General features: G+C 31.9%; 1 protein-coding gene across 1 annotated transcript in view; it reads right to left on the minus strand.

The window, feature by feature from the left end:
* Positions 1 to 1537: 1537 nt before the first annotated feature.
* Positions 1538 to 21988, minus strand: part of pall (F-box protein pallbearer) — a 53843-nt gene continuing 33392 nt past the window's right edge. The window contains exons 4-5 of the mRNA XM_035352689.2: positions 15670 to 15809; positions 1538 to 14697 (exon numbers count right to left, since the gene is read on the minus strand). Coding sequence (XP_035208580.1) covers positions 14260 to 14697; positions 15670 to 15809 — 578 coding nt within the window. The 3' untranslated portion in view covers positions 1538 to 14259. The remainder of the gene's footprint in view (positions 14698 to 15669; positions 15810 to 21988) is intronic.

The following is a 21988-nucleotide window of genomic DNA, read 5'->3' on the forward strand; positions in this document are numbered from 1 at the left end:
GTTTCTTTTATGCAGAAGTATCTACGATTTTTGATTTGTGACATTAGGAATCAGTGTTAGTTGTTTATGAACAATACAAACCACTGTTACACTATTAAAAGAAGCATTGCCATTAATTTAATGACATAATACATTAAACGGGGAAAACTGAGTAAAAAGTGAAAGAGAATATGCCTTTGTATGCCGCCTATAACTTTCATATAACTTGCAGATAAGTTGGCATTAGATAATATAAAGGAAGAACTGATAAACTAAATTTTTTAGATGAAAATTTCCTGAAACATGAATCCACTTATGACTGACCCATACATCGAAGAATTAAAACTAATGGCCAGAATATAGGTATTAGAATATTAGAGGTTCAGAGGTAAAAAATATTCATGCTCAATTCCAATAACTTTAAAGTAATAATAGAAAACAACTGGAAAAATTAAAATTTCTTTAACCCCTTCGAGCCGGGTAGCGCAAATGCGCGCTTACCGCGGAGGCCGGCAGTGTCTTACGCGAGCGTCTGTCCAGGGCCGGGGGCTTTTTTGCTACTAAGCCTAAATCCATGAAATTTCCGAAGTATCAATGCATTGTTTAATAATGCTCTATAGAGTATTTAAACGGCTTATGCTTTATAGATATTTTTATACTATATACTTTAATTACCTTATTTCTTGTTTAAATGCATATTTTACACATTTTATTTTCATTACTCACCATTTTATGACTTTTAACATTATACATCTGAAAACTAAATATATTACTTAAAATTCTCTTTTTGTATGAAAAATTTGAAAACAGGGATCTACACACAGTCCTACGTTACATTCCTTGCACTCATAATAACTCATTTGCCGTTTTGGAGGATTTTTCCGGGAATGTGAACAAACGAAGCATTGTCGTCTCATTTTTCTTATCAGTCTCTTCTGAACAAAGTTTTGGAAAATGTCTTTCAGTTAATCTTTCAGAATCAATATCTGAAATATTTTGCATCATTTCTGGTATTTTGTGCTCTGTTAAACATTTTCGACGCTTCGACATTGCAATGGTAAAAACAGAAAGAATTCACGTCTAACAAGATCTAATTATTTTCTAAAAACTGAACTGCAAATCGAAATACCCAACGCTTTAGCGCAAATAAAACTTCTCTACTTAAATAAACAACTACCACATGCGAATAAAGTGCGATTTAAAGAGACGTCATAAATCACGCCATTCGGAAACATTTATTTCCCCTTTTGTTTATATAATCAAAAACACGTGTATGTGAGTCATGCTTCTCTCATTTCGAGTAGAAGGTCTAATGTACATGTATCTGAAACCATATGGACATACAGTGCCATCTTGTGGCAGAAATTATAGTTATTACAACGTTCCAGGACACGGGCACAAATACGTGACAATCGGTAGTGAACACGAAAATGCTCTGGCACGTCTGCGTGTTGGCCGGGAGGTGAGTGTGTTCGTTGCTGGCACGTAGACGTGACAGTCGGCGCGAAGGGGTTAAAAAGAACGCCTTTTTATAATGTGAAAACATAAAAAGACAAAATTTTAATATTAAATTACATTTATTGCTAAATATTTACAAAAATGAAACTGACTTTTTATTCACTATTTTTTTTTAATTCATCACACAGTTGCCATAGATGGTATTACCATACATGTACATCATAATATTTACCAAAGGAAAAATCTCAAAGTGAAATATTTTAAGAATGAATGAACTGCAACTTCAAAATAAATGCTTCAATATATAACATCTTATAATACCATTAAAGAAAAAGGTTAACATTATCATCCCAATAATTCGGTTTGTCTTAAGTTAGACAAATATTGAACATATTTTATCTATTTCTTTGAGTAATACTTTCAATCACTTATCAAATTCAGTCAAATATTCTGTATTGCATATACCTTCGTAATACTCCTTATGGAAACAGAAAAACAGGAAAAAGTTTCCTGATATAACTTTTTTTATAACACTTACTGAAATAAATACTTTGCATGTAATGAAAGAAACAAATTAAGTATATTATTATTTCTTCTCAGATTTTTCAGGAACACTAGAACACACTGTCATTAATTCCTTATAGACTACAAAATTTACAAAGGTTGAGGTAAACTGTGTAAAAGTAAGAAAATATGGACAGGAAAAATTACTATATTTCTATGAGCTCATAAACAACAGATTATTTACCTTTCCAGCTGTATTAACAAGTACCAATATAATATAATTCCTATGTTTTTCTTTTCTTTCAGACATTAAAATCAGAAAACAAAAATAACACAATATCTATATTTATTTACATTTATATAATATCATTCACTCATACCTCAGCTACTGCTACTACACAAATTACATCTATTATTAATACAGCTACATAATGGATGATATCAACACAAATTTTTCACAAAACACAGCGGCATTCATTATTACTACTATACGTAATAAACGAGGATTCGAAATTTTTATACAAAACATATTTATATTAACACATTCACTGCCGATCATGCACTGGCACATGATGTGCTGCTAGCACGGAAGAGCCAATCATGTCTCAGGTACCAGTCATACATTAGCTTGGGAAAAGGTTGTGCCCTATTGTTCATTCTCCAGAGGGGGTTCAATTACCACTGCATTTTGAGTATGTCTGCTAATATTGGCATGGAGTGAAAGTTAGAAACTAGTTGTAAATGTAAGTGGTTTTGAATTAACTGCTTTTTTTACTTACTGAAAAAATAATCTTATAACATCATCACATCAAAAGAAAAGTGCAAAATAAAAGGCCTCTAATGACCTGCCAAATTGAAAATTTGTTTGCAGAGATAATTACCCAAGTGATTTGAATTATAACGGTGACAGTGATAAGAAATTCTTTCCTCAGAAAGATACCCATGATATTTCAAATTCAGAAAATGTTGAACATGTTTTGCAAGGGGCAACTTGTCAACCACATGATTCCGCTATGGTAAAATACATAATTTGGGAAAATGACTTAACATCCATGAAACAATTTCCTTCCACACAATTTGAGTGTTGACTGCAAACAACTGTTTCAGATAACTTTTGTCCTTTTCTTCACCGACAATATATTGGATGAAATATTTGTTGAAGCCAATGACTATGCTCATAAAATACTTTGTCGCTGTGACAAAACATCCTCGTATTAATGCTTGAAAAAGAAACATCCTCGTATTAATGCTTGAAATGCAACCACAAAGGACGAATTATTGGTATTTGAGAGATTAATTTTACATATGGGAAATTTAGTACATACAGGATTACTGAAAACAGATATACTGTTTGGCTTATGCGTATTCTCGACTAATACGAGTAGGAATCAGTTAGTGTTATTATTGTCACTTCACAAAAATCAAAAATTAGAATGCAGAAGCTCCAAAGGATCAACTAAATAAAGTCAGAACTAAGCTGATTTCTTCAATCATATTCGAGGGCAATGCATGGTGTGGAAAGGTCATCTGCTGACGTCACTCTCTTTGCACCTGTGAGGTTTCTACCTGTACAGTGAATCACCTGACTCGTTCCCACTTCAAAGCTGATGGTCGTCTGCTTTTCTGCCTATCCTACTTTAAGATAGCCATTAATTTCTTATCGCTCATTGGTTGGATTTTGATCCTTTAGATTGCCACCTCACATACTTACCCTCTAACTTCTGCTGTCAGGTGAAGTCGAGAGCCTTGCGAGCCCCTAGATTCCTTGCGAGGTTTCACCGGCTCATCCATCTGCAGAACACCATCGAGTGGGTCTGGTTCCAGAGTGTCGGTTTTCCATCCATTTAGGTTGGATTTGCACAGGCTCCTTTTTGATTAGGATTTCGTTTGATTTATGGATTCTCTTCTGAAAGTATTTGCGCCTACCATCGAGGAGCTCAAATCAAACAAGAATAATGAAAGTATCACAGCCAAAGAAGACCATGAATTGGATTTTCTTCAAAAAGTATATTGAAGCATAAATCGCTGTGGAAAAATAAATTGAATCACCTTTGGAACACTCACAAAATGAATCTCCTTCTGCTTCCATTGATAGTTAATGAAAGATAGTCAAACAGAAAAGAATGAAAAGTTTGACTAGTAAACCTAATGTTAATTCAACAAAAGAGATTAAGAATCTATGAACACTTGTTCTATTGAACCAAATTCATCTACAAATGATGTGAAAAATCAAATCGATTAACCTAAGAAAGGAAAAAAGACTTCCTGCTATATATATCAGTGACAAAAAACATCGTTGGACTTAGCTAAAAATTTTAGTTGCTGATTATAATTTATCTGATAAATCTGATTACACTGGTTTAAAGTTACAGACGTAAATATCTACAGGAAAATGACACATATACTCAATGATAAAGATGTAAAGTATCACTCTTTCATATTGCCTGAAGATAAGAACCTCAACGTGTTTTTTGACAACTTACTCATGACACAGATCCTGAAGAAATTAAAACGGAACTTTCTAATAAAACCTATAATGTTATTAGTGTTACACAATTATTTCATAGACTTAAAGGGGAAATTAAAAAATATCCACTTTCACTTGTAACTTTGCCAAAGACATAAATTCAGAGAAATTTCACAAGAAACCAAAATTCTTGGACTGCACATCAAAGTGGAACCTTACAAAGGACACACTGGCCAAGTCCAGTGTTTCATGTTTCAAGGCTTCCATCATATGCAAGCTGCATGCAACAACGACTTTCATTGTGAAAAATGTGGCCCAAATCATGACTCAGCACAATACACTAAAGACAAAAATGAACCAGCCAAATGTGTCAACTGTGGACTTGATCATACAACTTCCTTTAAAGGTTGTGAAATGTTTCCTAAACTCTCCTTGAACAAACTAAAACGTACGGCGACAAATTCGTTATAAACAAGTCATTTGTGGACGTGCTTAAAATCAACAGCGGATTACACCTAGTTTTATTCCAGAGGGAAAAAGATCTTCGATGATCTCAGTACTTTAGTTAACTTCCTGAAAGGTTCAGGCATTCAATTACTTGCCCAGAATATCAAACAAGAATCTTCAAAAGAATCGGACACATATAAAGCAGTGCAGCAAATTCAATAATATGAACAGACCCATCAAACTGTGTTATTGAAATGCTGCTGGCATTACTAACAAAAATGAGGAATTCACAGACTTTTTAGAAGAATATGCTATAGATATCAGCTTGGTATCGGAGACTCGCACCATCCCAGCTGATAAGACCTTACATTCCAAATTATTGCATGTACAAAAGCGACAGGCTTATGCAAAGACATGGTGGGTGGTGCTGCCATCCATGTAAAGAATTCTCTACAATCCTGCCTTGTTTCTAGTAATAATACTGGTGGATATGAAAGTGTGGTTGCTGTTGTTCTTCCGAACTATGGTACTCTCATTTTTGTGCATTCTACATTCCACCCCATCATAGACTCTCAGAAGAAAAGCTTAAAATTTTACTTTTGAATGACAATCAAGTCATCCTTCATGGTGCCATCAACACTAAGCATATCGGCTGGGACTGTCGGCGTACCAATGCCAACGGTCACATCCTGCACAGCTTCATTAGCAACCATCCTATTGCCTTACATGTTCCGACTGAATCTATTTGCAGACCAGCTAACGAAGTAAATCAAATATTCTAGACATCACCTCATTACACTGGAAGTCAAAACCGAGCTTACTTCGGATCATGTTCCTGTCATCGCTTCTCTTGGAATCACAAAAGATCTTGCAATCATTAAAAGCAGCACTGACTGGATCATCTTTCATAATATCCTGATTAAACATCCACCAAATGTTTCCTCCCTCTCCAATAAACAGGACATTGACTATGCTATTAAAGATCTTATGAATAATAGCTTAAAAGCTTACAGGAACACTAGTGTTACTATTCAGCTCACTATTAATAACATCAGAGTTCGATGAAGTATCAGGAACTTCTTTAAAGAACATAACAGAATTACTCAAACTATGGCACAGAAATTGGGACCTGAACCTTAAAAGAAAAATAAACATCTTCAACAGAAAAATCAAGAAACTTATTTACCAATTTAAAAACAAGCCAAAGAAGAATTTATTTCCAAACTTAACATCAATGATGGCTCCCTTTGGAAGTATCTACAAAAGAAGAATATCTACAATAGGCCAATTCATGGTGGAAACAAAGTTGCGTATTCTCTTAAAGATAAAGTGGACATTTTTGACGAATATTTGCAAACTCATTTTTGCCTAATATGGGTCCTATGAATCCTACCTCTAAAAACATGCTAGAAAACTTTGTTGTCTTGTCTGCATATTTTCACTGCTCACTATTCCTTTAGAAGTTACCAACATCATTAGATACCTCAATGTCAAAATGGCTCCTCGTAATGATTAAATTAATAATAAGATGCTAAAAGAACCTGCCCAAAAATGTCATTAGTAAATTCATTAGCATTCTAAATGCTTGCCTGACCTTCTAACTATTTCCAGGATTCATGGAAACAGGCCAAAATCTTTCTTCTTTCTAAACCTGGAAAAGACGTTACACAGCCTGATGAATACCACCCAATTAGCCTCCTGTCTAGTCTTGGAAATATGTTTGAAAGTTTTATACTAAAAAGACTAGAACCATACTTCCATCTTCTTCCTAATGGTCACTATAGTTTCCGTAAGAACTTAGGTACCATCAGACAATTAATGAGAACTGTTGAATTTATAGGATCAGCTTTCCACAACAAGCAAAGCGTAGTGCTCCTTATGCTAGACGTAGCAAAAGCCTTTGACCGCATCTGACATGAGGGGCCCATCTTCAAACTCATCAACTTCGGCATTCAAAGAGAATTGATTCTTCTCATCTACTCCTACCTTCAACATCGTACTTTTTTCATCGTCCAAGGCAACAAAGCATCTGCTTCAAGACCTATTCGATCAAGTTCGCCACAAGGAAGTATATTAGGTCCTATACTCTTATCTGTTTTATATATCCGATTTCTCGCATCCCGGACTTGACAATTACATTCTACTTGTTTGCTACGCCGAGGAAACGGTGATAGCTATCAAATCTATCACAGCTAATCAAGCTATCACCATGATGCAAAACTATCTTTATTCCATGGAAGTGGTGTATATATTGAGAATATGGCAAAGCACACTAGGGCTATCTGCCTAGGGGAGAGGCCTTCGTGGAGGACTTTCTAAGGGAAACTGGCTCATATACACATTACACATGGTTATTCCATGAAAGATTGGTGTACCAAGTGGCGTGTCAAAATCAAAGCGAGCAAATCTCAATTACTAATTCTCAGCAAGACCCGAAAACATATCACCTTTAAAGAACTATTGTTTCAAGAACCAGTTCCTATTGTTAAACAAGCCAAGTACTTAGGTATCATTTTGAACCAAAGACTTACATAGGCTAACCACATCCAAAAGTCCCAAAAGTAAAGCCGTTGGCATCATGAGCAGATTCCTCCCTGTTATAGGGAAGTATTCTAATCTAAGCCTTCGCACCAAGAAACACATCTATTCTATCTGTATCAGGCCCATTTTACGTTACGTTGCTCCTGCATGGAACACAGCAACAAAGAACCAAGTTTACCAACTGCAAGTGGTTCAAAACAAGTTCCTGCACATATTACCGATGCCGACAACCTGGATCAGGAATGAGCTCCTTCATAGGGATTTAAAAATTGATACTATCTCTGACTACATCAAAAGGACTAATGAGAAATTTTTTACAAAAGCTATCCAATGTGACTTCGTCAACTATTCACAAGTTTTTAATTACGAGATACAATACGATGACAGAATTATTAGACCTCTTACTGCACATACTATCATCGATCGCTACCAAAATTTTGTTACTTAGCTCCTCAGTCGGTATGGAAATTTTTTCTGCATTTGTAGCTCAGTTGTTTGTCTTTAGTGTTTTTACTGTATGGCTTTTTTTATTCGTATGTATTCTTATAGGTTGTATTTTGTATAGAGTATCTTAATCTTTTCTTGTATTTTGTATTATATTCTCCTTGATCATTGCATAACCTTTGGTCCTTTCAGGCCACCTTTTTTTTTTTTTTTCCTTCTTTACCTTGCCTCCGATTTGTCCTCAGATATTCTCTCCACGTCCAGTGCTCATTATGTCATGTGCCTTCGGGCATCACTTCATTGAACCGGCAATGTTGCACCTAGCACTAACCTGGTCATAATATTGAGTCTAATTCTAAGATTTCTTCAACACAGAATTACCTGAAATATATTACCCAGGATGAGAGATTACGTGAATTGATGATATTGATGACTTTTTTTAAAGAATGTATATAACAAACACTGTAAGTATGCTATCAAGTTGTATATGATAATAACATCTAATAGTATGTTTCTCAAATTCATAGTACAGGTATATTGGTAAAGAACATGCACAAAAAGTTGTGCTGAATTTACTTTATGGACTGCTAGAACTAGGATACAGTGTATTTATGGACAACTATTATAATAGTTATGAATTGGTGAAATGTCTTGCTGATAAAAAATATATTGCTGTGGAACAATCAGAAAAACACATGAAGACATTCCTATCAGAAATTAGCTTTAAAAAAAACTAAAGACAAGGCAAACTGTAGCAAAGTATGCTAATGGTGTAGTGATTGCTAAATAGAAGGGTAAAAGAGATGTTGCATTTCTAATGAATACAAAAATGACATTCTAGAAACAACAAACAAAAAATGCAATGCAACTCAAAACCACTTCCAGTAATTAAATGCAATGAAGTTATGGTAGGCACAGATAAGCAAGATAAAACTTATTTTTCTTACTTTGATTCATTTTTTAATACCATGCGCCACCCTGTAATGTGGTACTAGGGAAATAATTTTAGCCCTAGTGTCAATCATAACAGGTACATAGTCATAAAATTCAATAATTAAAGGCTTGGCAATCAGTATACCAGTGTCACGCACAATCAACTTTTATTACCTCTTTTAAATCATATTTCATATAACAAATAAGACAACATATGGATACAATTTACTTCTATGTGAGAGCAATAATTATTAACACAACCTTGCATGACTAGCAGTAAATATATAACAACACCCACTTTATAAAAAGACGATGAACATCCCCATTCTGTATAAAACAATCTATGCTGAAAAGAATCAATCATTTTCTTTTGATGATACTTTAAAAAGAAAACACTTTCATCAAATTTAGCACTGAAAAGTTACCAAAAAAGACACTAAAGGACAATGTTTGTGAAAGCTACTGATTGAATAAAAAAGAAAGAAAAAATGGGGGAAATAACACAGTGAAAAATAAGAAAACTGAATAATGTTCAGATTTCAGATGTAATATATGTTTTGAATCAAATATGAAATATCAGTAATTCACTGTAAATTTACAAACTGGGAGGATAATTATCATAACATGGAAGAAAGAATATCAGTGTTTTGAGCCAGTTGTTCAATATGATTTTAATATTAAAATTTGTCTTCCTCTCTGAGCACAGCTCATTTAACACAGTTGTTCAAAAATAAATACATAAAACATTTCACTGCCAAAAAAACAATTAAGCTTAGGATATCAGACAAATAAACAAAGAAAATGGTGGTATTAATACAGTGGAATTACTTAAAAAGCACTAATAAATCTCAACCATTCTTTTTTTCCTCTCACTAAATATGCCTTATAAACAGTGGTATTGTTGTACAGCATTCTAATATATCTTTCAGACACTAGCACAATTAAATATTATACCTAATATATTGGTTTGTTCAACATAATATGACAAAAAAGTTTTGGTATACCATTTAACAAAACTTTGAATAATACATTAAAATAATAATTAATGAAAGCTTACATACCTCGCTTCAAAGAAATATTAAATAGTAATTTTTGCATGGTATATCAGTTGTTTAAAGCAAAATCTTTCCCAGGAAATGCTGAGCAAATATTAAAACAAATAAGTTCATTATAAGCATCTTGAGCAACAATTCCAGATCATATGAAAAAATGGTTTAAAAAGTACTACTTAAACAAATCAGAAATAATTTATTAAATACAATTTGTTTTATAATAATATGTCAAGAAAAAAACACTTGTTTTAAAGTGCTTTTAAGATTATTAGCAAATGTAAATTAATTGCATTTATTTTAAACTTCCCATATATAATGTGGACCAAAAAAAAAAAAAAAAATCTGGTCGATTTTTTGCAATGAGATAGAAGGCTTAGGAGAAAAGCATAATTCTAATTCGTCAGAAATATTATAACATTAAACTTCAGTTACAGAACTATGCAAATGTACTGCATATATATTACAAAAATAGTTTTTGAATGATAAAAAATTGCTACAATTTAATATTTTAATCTTATTATTAATTTAATATTTTAACACAATTTTTAAAATACAAATAAATCTGTTTTTTACAACAGACTAAAGTATGTTTAAGCAATAAAATTCACTTACAAAATATGTAAAACTGCTTGATTATTACCACAAAATCAGTTCCTTTTAAGTATCACAAACGACATTCCCTGTAATCTCACTGGCAATGTGATAATGTCATTTTTAGAAAAGTTATAAAATTGCATATGATTCTCCACAATTAAAACTTTCACATTATTTTCATTTCAATAATAAAAAACATGGTTCAGTTACGAAAGGTCTTGAACTAGATCTAAATTCTTTGGGCTTTACTGTCCTAAGCCATTTTTTGCTACTATTATCAAATTAAGGTAACTTAAATTTTTAAACTATGAATTACATTTTATGTCAGAAGAAAAATCAATACAGCTTCCATCGACATACATAATTTTTAGTTTTTTAATCACTCTTTTATTTTCCTTACCTAAAATCACCCACAAAGCTTCTTCAACTAATTAATTAATTTGGCTTAAAACCTTCTGCATTCATAAAAACTATTAACTTGAGGCAAAAATTTGAAATTTGAATTTCTATCTTACTAAAGGTTAAAAATCTTATTTTATAACTTTTTACTCTTTTCATAATTTTCTTTCTAATGCCACATTTACTACATATTTCTTCACTCTTTTATATTATAAAGAAAACATCTAATAATATACTGCACAATATTTTGCTTCTTGAAGATGACAGAACCAACAGACAGAAAGAACAATGAATACACAGAAATGTGTAGACCATTTCATTCAATTCATTATCAATCTGTTCCGAAAAACTTATGTTACTAACACTAAATCTTCTTAATTTCATCTCTGCATGAACTGCAGACAACTAAAATTTTTCATAAGTGTTTCTAGTTTATCAGTGTTGATAAACTAGAACACAGTTCTTGACACAGTTCTGTTTCCCCCCTCCAACATATGCTTTTATATTAAAGTCTTAATTTCATTTACTTTAAAATTTCAATATAATTAATTAGATGGATTAAATAGCAAATGTCATTCGGCATTTGCTTTGCAAATAAATCAATACTTTTGCTGCAATAAATGATAGCATATTAGCTGTATTATGAATTTATTTAAAATAAGTAATGCTCGAGTCATGTCTCAATATAACAGATTAATCATTAAGGGAGGATGGCAGATTTACTTACTTTCATACATATGGTAATCCTACCAAGCAAATCAATAAAAAAAAATATACATCATATCTCAAAACAAGTAACAAGTTTTCCGAGTTCATTAGTATATATACCAGCATGAATAATACAGAAAAAGACAACTATTTACAAAATGAACAATAGAGTAGAATTCCAATTATCCTGACAATACAGAGAACTGTTGAAACTTCAATTAAGTCAAACTGGATGCTGAAATGTAGAAATCAAAATTAATTTTTCTTACTAAGCGATATATTTTAATCATCTGACCATCTTCTACATATTCCCTTCAATTTTAGTCAATTAAGATCACCTGCATCTCAAACTCCAATAATCCACACCGTATGTTTTTATTATTAGGCCAAGCAAAATTAAACCTGTTCATTAAATTATTTGTATCTCTTAATTTTTAAAACATGACTAAATTGAATGATTAAGCATGATATATAGTCTAGCAGCCTTAACATCCAACAAATATGCAGAAACAGGTTGTTTTGTTTCATAACATACAATTTGTTCTCACTATAAATGCAAAAATATGTAATAAATGTAAAAATAAGAATGCTTCCTGTTTTTAAGATTATGCAAAATTATTTAAAAAAATTTCTTGATTTAATTAAATTGGATATGGATGAAAATATGCATTATCGCAATTACCTTAGTAGTGAGTGATTCACCAAATATTCAGAGTATGCCAAAATATGGCAACCATTTTCATCAGAATTCTTTGAGCAACTATACTCATAATAATCCTTCAATCAAGCAATGTCGCCATTTTTGTATGTATTCATTTTTGTGTATTCCAAATTCCATTGGTTTTTAAAAGCAAATCCTTGTATTTTTTGCCTGTAATTCCCTTTTAAATTTGCTTGCTAAATCTACCAGAACAGTAAGTAGAGTAAGTAAAATTTCTGCAGAAATGCAGTATGAAAAGGGAAAATGTTTGTACCAGATCATTATGTGCATGAGAACAACAGTGGGGAAAAAAAAAAAAAAAACTGAAATGTTTCAGATTTTAAATTACGTCCAAAGGGGCGTTTTTTTTAACGTTTTGAGTGTTACCTTTATTTATTAAATATCATGTTCTTTGCACTTAAACCATAAAATTCAGTTCAAGAGCAATATCGCAAAATAATGTTAAATTAAGCATATCTTTAGAATTTCCGATATACACAGTCTCGCGAGCTGGAGATAAAAGTTTTTTTTTTCTATATAACGTTGCCATTTCTCGCTTTTAAAGCATTGAGTTTGTAAATCAAAAATTCGTTAAAGTTTTACAAAATATAAAATCTATAATAAAACAAATTCCAAATTTGGGATTTCAGATGCCCATATTCGCAGTAGGATTTCGTCATTCAAAATTCGATGGCTCTATGTACCATTGTTTTATCACAATGCGAGAAATAGACAATCATTTATGCAGATTTTTCATTATTTAATTTCTTCAAATATAATGCAGGACTCTAACATTTTGTGGCAACAGTTTGAAAAGTGAACCGACGTTTATGAGTCTGACGCAAAATCGCAAAACGAAAACAATAGTCTTTCAGGGACAAAGCCCCTTTGGACTAAAAAAAAAAAAAAAAAAGAAAGAAAGAAAGATGGATGTCATGAAAAATATATTATTATTTTAATGTATTATATAATCCTCATTTAATAATCACAACTTGAATTTTAAATTGCTAAAGTATGTTTTCTTTTGATATGTGGATAAAGTGGTGCAACTTATGATAAAAACTGATAGCTTGGCAATGCTTTAAAAAAAGTTCACCAACCTGCACCAGATAAGTAGCTTTAACTTTTTCATTTGTAACAAATAATTAACCTTCACATTTGTAACAAAAAATTAACCTTTACATTTGCAATCAAACTGCGCTAAATCAAAATAATCAAACTGCGCTAAGATGGTTGATGGTTGGGTTAACACATAAGTGCCCAAATAAAATATAATTTCCCTACTTAATTTAATCTATAAATATGTGCCATTTTTCTTAAACCTTCAGCGGTTCCGAGATCAAGCTTCCCAAATACACGTAACGTCCCTCAGTAATTTGTAATGCGAGCTGTGTTCTTTTGCGCCCACTGCAGTGCGTAACAGCAATGTAAGTTGAGCTTATTGATGGCCATTAGAAAGCTCAATGAAAGTAAAAATACTTTCTTTTTTCATATGTATAATAAAATACAATAAATAAAAACTAAAACTTACATTTTATTACAGTAAATAAGTATACTGGAGAGAAGGAATCCAGATTTTTCAAATATACAGATCAGCAGTGATAGATATTTGGAATTCTACTAAATGATTAAATTCACTGCAATGAATAATATAAAAGCCTAAATTACAAAAAATGTTATTCCTTCTAGTAAACCCAATTTTTTTATATGTTTAAATACATTTCATTCCAAAAACATTAACTACTGATACTGATGATAACAAAAAATTTTCCAGATAACTTGACAAAGTTAAACACTTATGCAAATTCACATTAATCAAATATGAAATAAATTTTCATAAATGCAAAGAAAATACAAAGTACAATTTTAAGCAGATGTTTCTTTCAAAAAAGTTTAAAATTTTTATCTTAAATTTCATAAAACAAATGTTCCAAAACTGCTGCTTATTTTCCTTTCTATTGCTTTAAATCATACTTTTGAATGAACACATTTACAATGAGACTTATTTAAATCATTAAAAGCATCATAGAAATTTATTTTTTCACTTTCTTTAAAGTTCCACTATTATTTTCCGGGCTCAGTCTTGGTCTTAATTTACGTTTCTGAGATCTAGATTGATTAAGAAGTACTTCTGGCAAATTTGCATCTACTTCTGGTGGTGATGGATTAGAGTGTTCTTCTGGTGGATTAGCCTGTACTACTTCCAGTGGATTAACAACTACTTCTGGTGGATTAGCAACTACTTCTGGCGGATTAGCATGTACTTCAGGTGCATCAGCATGTACTGGAAGTGGATTAAGACGTACTTCCAACCCATTATTCCTCCTCCTTTCTTCTATCATTGCACATCTTTCCAAAAATTCTATTCTCAGATCTCGTTCATTCATTCTCTCTGCTTGCAGAGCAAGGACGTTCTGCTGTTCTATTATTATTTTTTCAAAATCTGTAATTTTTCTACTTAAATCCTTAATCTGAAATTGAATAAGAAACTAATAAATTACCTTTAGAACTAAACTAAGTAGAAAACTATTAAATTTCATTGAATCTGAATCCTAAAAAATTCTTAAATCTCACAACTTTAGAAGCTTTTGCATAACAATAAGGGGGAAAAGAAAAAGAAAGAAACCTTTCTTAGTATTGAAAGTGTTCAGTTAAAGCAAAAATTCAAACCTGTATTTAACCTGAACCAGTTTTATGTACATATATATTTATTGAGAAGACACAAATGAAGCACAAAACATAGGTTATTTTTATGTAACAGTCATTTATGGATATCATCTGAAATTTTACACCTACAAGAAAATAAGTGAACAAACAGCTTACTGATATTCTTCACACAGAATTTAATGCCATCTATATTCATTATATATGTGACGTAGTGAGGTTCAAATGCTAAAGAAAATAGAGCATCCCCCCCAACTGTGGAATATGATCAACCATCCAGTTTGTAACAGCAAGAAGCATGTAAATTGTAAACAACTATTGCCAGATATGAAAAATGTACAACGACCATAAAGTGGATAAGGAAATAGTTTATATAAAATAAAGATTGTGAAAAGAAAAGAACTGTGAAAGATTAGAATTGTGAAAAAAATTAAGAAACGTATGCAAATAAAGGAAGAGGTTTTTTTTTTTTTTTTTTCTATTACATGTTTAACTTTTGTTGCTAAATGGACTTTTACTTAAAAAAAATGCTCCATTATTAAATCCTTAATTTATTTTCTCAACATAGATAAAAGAAAATTTGAATAATAGCCTAAACTTTTTATATATATTTCCAGACTATTTTTAGAATAAGAGTAAAGATGGAAGTTTATTTAAGAGTTAACACAGATAAACAATAAAATATAATGTTAAATTTCATGCTAAGGTGAATGAAATATATAAGAAAGCTACGATTTTCATAAAATTAAAACGAATAATTACAATAACAAAAACAATACCTTTTGCTTTAGGAAGCGGATCTCTTTAAATGAAGAACTCTGCCTAACAGCCATATGTTTAACGAAACGATACAGTTTGTCAATTTTAATGTCTCTTGATGAATGATAACTGCAACATGGTTTAGGATCATGACAAGAAGCTGAAAAAAATTACATTATGCATAAAACAATATTATTAGCATCTTCTAAAATCTCATGCCATTGTTTCAATGAGATATAATAAAAAGTGCAAATGCATAAATATAAAAATTAAAATGCACACCTGTTTATAAGGTAAGACAAAAAAGAAGCAAATTATTTAAAAGAACATTTTCCATAAAAGAAAAGAATAGGTGTAAAATTTTAATGTATATTAAATGTGCAATGAAATCTAAGATTCTGAACATTATTAGCTTAAATGTGGTCACTAGTTTAAAAAATGTATGCTTTAAGTTATTAAGTATTTATATATGTTTAGATATGCAGGTGCTGTTTAATAAGACTGCAGTTAATGTTATCAATTTGGCTATTGTCATCAAATTGAAGCCTTGCTTGTTTGCATGCACTGAGAGAGAGAGGTTTAGGTTGATGGTTTTTTTTTTAATAGAATCGGCAAACTAAACCATATCATTCTAAATGACAATAAAAATCTCCATAAAACATACTGACGTATTTTCTCCAACAAACACAACTTAAATAATACAACTCTATGATCAAAGAACTGTGGTGAATGGATATCATACTCCTAAGGTAAGTATTAGAACATTCAAAAATAAAAGATATGGTTGGAAATGCAAATAAACAGAAAAGATTAACTTTCTTGACATGCTGCATCCACTGTATATATCTAAAACTGCATCTCAAGAAAGAAATTTTTTAAACATGCCAATCTTAAAGCATATGGGTGGATAATTGATGAGACCACCAGCAGCACTCATGACAGAGGAATGCATCTGCAATTTGTGTATTCAAATATAGCATTTATCTTCTAGGTTACTTCCCTAAGATGATAAACCTGTATGAATAAAAACTGTGTGAAAATAAATAACTAAAATAAAAGAGAATAAATTCTCACAGAATTCCTAGTTAATGTTGAGATTAGAAAGGCATTCTGCATCTTGTGATTAAGGATTAGATATTCTTATCAAAACATTTCTAGATACATTGCAAAAATAAAGAATTTATGATCAGATTTTTCAATAACAACTGCAGGCCATCCTTTCACTGCTAATGAACTTTTAAAAAATTTGTAACTTTATTTCTAATTAATATGTTAAAATATGCATTTACATTTTCAAACTATTTCCGATAATTAGTAAATTTTTACTGATATTCAAGCTATATTTATCTGACTATTTAATATTACTGAAACTGTTGAGGACAAATGTGAACCTATTAACCCCTTAACTGACGCGGAAAACGCACAAGATTCATTTCCCAGTGCCCCAGTTTTCACACAGGCGCATGTAGTTATGCGATGTATTAAGGGAAAAATATGTGCAAGTTTTACTTTCTAAAAACTGTTTACTTTCACAAAATAAAGAATAAAATAAAAAATGAATGCACAAAATTCAATGTTTAGAGTAAAAGTATAATAAAAAGATGTAAGTATAATAAAATTGATGTTTTTATAATAAAAAAGATCCCTAAAATGGAGTTTTGATCAATTTATTTTTAGACCAGTAAAGTGTAATATCAGGTTTCAGTGTTATACCTTGCGAAATCAGTATACCTAAAAAAACATATTGTTACGAAATTAAAAGGCGCGGTGAGATGGCTTCCCCACAAAGCAGTTTTAGGGTTGCCATAAAATAGCAAGGAGGGCAGGGTTGCCACATTTGGAAAGAAATCGTCCATTTGGCGACATACCATGGACGGTTGCAGAACCTTCTGGAACGAATTCTTACCGGTTTACTGCATAATGTTCCCGAACACAAGCCGAAAGCTATATAAACCCTGCTGGTCCGCAGTCAGTCAGTGCGTCTCTCATCGAGAGTGTGTGAGCCTCGTCTAGCGAGTCAATCCCTGCAGAGTCGATCGAGATCACAGCCGGGCAATGAGTGCCGAGTGGGTCGTCGGGTGCACCGAAGGAGTCTCTTAGTGTATCACAGTTAGTACATCGTCCAGAGAGCGTGTTGAGCTCTGGGAACGACTGAACCGAAAAGTGGGGAACTGTGCTCGTATGTCGTCAAGTGCATCACGAGTTGTAGGTGGAAAGTCTCGAGAGTACGTGGAGTTCCGAGAACAACCAAGCAGAGTTGGGAGCTGTACTTGGATGCTTTGCAGTGAAGCTGTCTCCACCGTTATTGCCTGACAGTGTGAAGGCTGTGTCACTGATTGTTTCAGCGTGTTTATAGTAGATCTCCAACGACTATAAAAAGTGTTTTTAGAGCTGTCCTGATTAACAATGGTTAAATAAAGTGTGTTTCGATACTTCATCAAGTGTCGCCGTTATTCACTCCAAATACACAAACCCCGTACGAACATGAACGAAGAAAACGCAACAACTGGTGTCAGAAAAGGAAAAACGCAACAATATTTCTTCTGAACTGGTTGAATGCCACGATTTTGTTCTTGATTTTTCGTTTGCAAGCTGTTGGTTCATATACTCATCTACAAAACGGTTAGTTTCAGTAACAATATGAAGCATGAGCAGTTCATCAAAAAATAATTCAAAAAAGATAAATGGGTTTGAAACATCTGTTATATCTTTTTTTATTCCTGGAACCTACTTCAAAAAGTAAACGAAAATGGAGGACACAGAATTAAAAAAAAATATGTTTTACTCAAACAACACCAGCCAATACCACGCAGTCATTACTTTCACCGCTTTAGACACATCTTGTCCAATTTCTCCCCACACTTCTCTGAAATAGTATTCTCCTTCGCATACTTTGTCAAGATCATGGTAGTGTTTGTTGCATTCCAAAGCTTTGCAAATAATTTTACGGGTAGCAGCACAAAGCAAATGATAGTAGTTTGAACAGGCGTTAACGCATCGGCTGAGCAAGGCATATATATATATACGCCCGTGGCAGTTAAGGGGTTAAGCAGTGTCCTACCAATATTTCGAATTCCACAAATAGCAAAAAACCTTTACTGAATCTCATTGCATGGCTTTAACAAGATGAGATGGTTAATCACAATGTTAATCTATTGTTGAATCCAGTGGAGCATGTGGGCAATCTTCCGTCTTAACACAGCACCAAACATAAATGTTATGGTGAAATGTAATTAGATGGTGGCAACCCTAACAATATGCAAAGTTTTATGAAAAAATGAACTTGTAATAACAATAATATATCATATAAAATGCTTAATGTATGCAATTCTGAAGTTTTGTACGATGCCAAATTTGTACAATTCTCTGATGATTTTAAAGGAAAATAGATCAATGTAGACATCAGAACTACTGTTATTCCCATGTACAGAGCATTCTGTCTTCACTTAAAAGTAGAAAGAAAAAATTGCACAATTTGGTATTGTGCATATTAAACATTTTACACGTGACATGATATTCATGACATGATATAAATAGACTACGACTTTTTGTGACTGGTGCTCTGTTAACAGAAAAATACTAGCATTTGTTTTCAATGTTATTTCAAGCTGTACTCGCATTCCATGGCTTGACATTGTCAGGTCAGGATGTAATATTTTTGGGGCTTATTTTTCAAAGGTACTTATATACTTTTTTATCAAGAATTTTTGACAAACAAAAAATCGCCAAGCAGTGTGATTTAGTGCTAATAATGGATAAACGCGACATCACAACAAATTCTTAAGATCTTCACCTCAGTTTATCTAACCTCAATTAATCCTCAATAAATCAGTTTAGCTTTTGTTAACAACAGTATAATTTAAATTTGCCTTGCATTTTGAAAAAACTATTGAAATTTGGAACCTACCTTATATGGAACAGCATGACAACATGCAGTAAAGTTTTTTTTACATGAAGGTAAGTCTGAAATTTTTGAGATGGTATACCTTGCCAAACCTTAGGTGTGTTCAAGGAAATTCCCACCAAAATCAATACGCTTTTTTGTACATGAATTTTCCAAGATTAAATGCTTCAGACTACCTATTTCTTGGAATCTATGAAAAATATCATTTTATAGTTTCATCAGTCTCATCTCTGGAATGAAAATGATGCCCATATAAATTTTGTTTTCGATTAAAAAATATCCATCACTCAAACTTAGCAAACAACTTCCAATTCATTGCGTGCTGGTGTGTTAAAGATAAACAAAGTTTAGATAAACAAACTTTAAAGTTCAGATAAACAAAGGATATGCCTTTATCCATCTTTTGCAGCAATTCCACTTTTTGTTTAATGGACTTCGAAACATACTTTCGCTTTGTAGATCCTTTACATATTAGTAAATATATATCAGAAATTCTATTTGACATAATTGAAAGTTCAAGCTTACTTTTATAAAATTGCTCTAACAGTCTGCAAAAAATAATAAGCCGGATCCAATTCGAAGATTTAGGAACAACGCAATCTGCAACATTAACTGAATTAGATAATTCTAGCTTAGCTTATACCATCCGTTATACATTAAACGCGCATGCGTAAACGTATCATGCACATCCGCACACACATATTTGCAGCCGTAAAGGTCTTACATGTATGCGCCAACATGACGCATGTGCAGAAAATTTGTAGCTTTGAAGTCCGGATTATAGATCATTCCGGATTATGGATGTCCGAATTAACGACTTTTGACTGTTTAATCAAATCACACTACGTCAGATTGATGTTACTACTTATTTTCTACGTGCCAGCTTGGCAACAAATTTAAAAACTCAGCTAGCAGGTTTTTTTTTTTTTTTTTTTTTTTTTTTTTTTTTTTTTTTTTTTATAAATGCCGGGATGGCTTACACATATCAATTATCGACATTTGAAAACTGATAAACGATGACAACACATTGTGAAAAATTACGACAAGTAAACACCTAACTGAAAATTAATATGTTTTAAGTGCTCCAAATTTAAGTTCCATATATGTAACTTCTATCTGTTGATTATAACTAAAGAAAGAGAAATCTGTTTCATCAAATTTCTGTTGGAATGATTGATTAGCACAAGTTTGGTGGTATCTCTAGCAACTTTCATTGTCAATGGTTAAATACGTAAGTACCATTCTAAGCACAAAGAAGCTGCTTATTAACCATTTCCCATGCATAAATCAAAGAATTGTAGACGTGTTTTATCATGTAACTGGAAACACAAAAGTCTGATCTCCTTGAGATAAACTGATTAGTGAGGGAATGCACTTTTTTCAGAGCTTTGAAACTGCACAGCATCTACAGCTATAAAGACTAATGCTGCTCTGTGTTGCTAACCAACAGACCTGCTTCAATTTCATATTACATATTAAACCTAATGTAAAACTGCTGAATGTAACAAAGAACTGCAAACTAGAAATAACGCTATCTTTTAGCTGAACAGAACATTTGACTCAAAATTTAATCTAAATTGATTTTGTACATTTATTTACTTTTTCTTTAAATTTGGGAGGTAGAGAAGCAAATGTTGCTTTACCATTTTGAATTCCATAAAATATATAATTCTGACTGATATTAAATAATTCAAATTGAAAATGAAGAGGAAAAAGTCAGATATGCAATGGTTTCAGGGTATAACAGTAATTAAGACAAAAATAAATGCTCACATTGAGTTCTTATAAATAGTTCATTATTATTAAATATGATTATTCATTATCATTACAATTATGAGCTCTAATTCAGACATTCTCAAATGGGAGAAATTTTGTGGGGGAAAACTTCATTGTTTCAAGGGGGGGAATATGGGCATCTTTTTATTTAACCTAAGTATTTAGTTTAAGTTCATGAAAATAAAAAACTACTTTTATTCAAATTTTGGTATTTATCAACATTTCCTATATATTTGCTGTTTAAATATATAAATAATGTGTAATAATATACTACAAAAATGAAAAATAGGACAATTTTTAGAATCCTGCACTGTAGCTGCAACGATTAAATTTATAAACAATACAATGAAATTAAAAATAAAAATAATTACTATTAAAATTGCATACTTAACCAAAGAGTTAAGAATTTCAATGTGAAGTACAAAGATAAATCTAATAAAAATTGCAATTTATGCACCAACTCTAAAAAAGGTTGTAATACACTCACTTCCAAAAGTTAAACACGGAAAGAAAAATGCTAATTTCTGGAAGCCAATCAGAATTGAAGATGATACAATTCACTGCAGAGGTAGATTGAAGTATGCAAATATGTTAGGTAGCAGCCAATCGCGCTTTCATGTCAAGAAATATGCAAAAAAGGCAGTCTTATAAGAAGCCAG

The sequence above is a fragment of the Stegodyphus dumicola genome, chromosome 6, assembly GCF_044657685.1.
Source record: "Stegodyphus dumicola isolate Sdum_Otavi_A_Nest chromosome 6, ASM4465768v1".
NCBI classification, from domain to species: Eukaryota; Metazoa; Arthropoda; class Arachnida; order Araneae; family Eresidae; genus Stegodyphus; species Stegodyphus dumicola.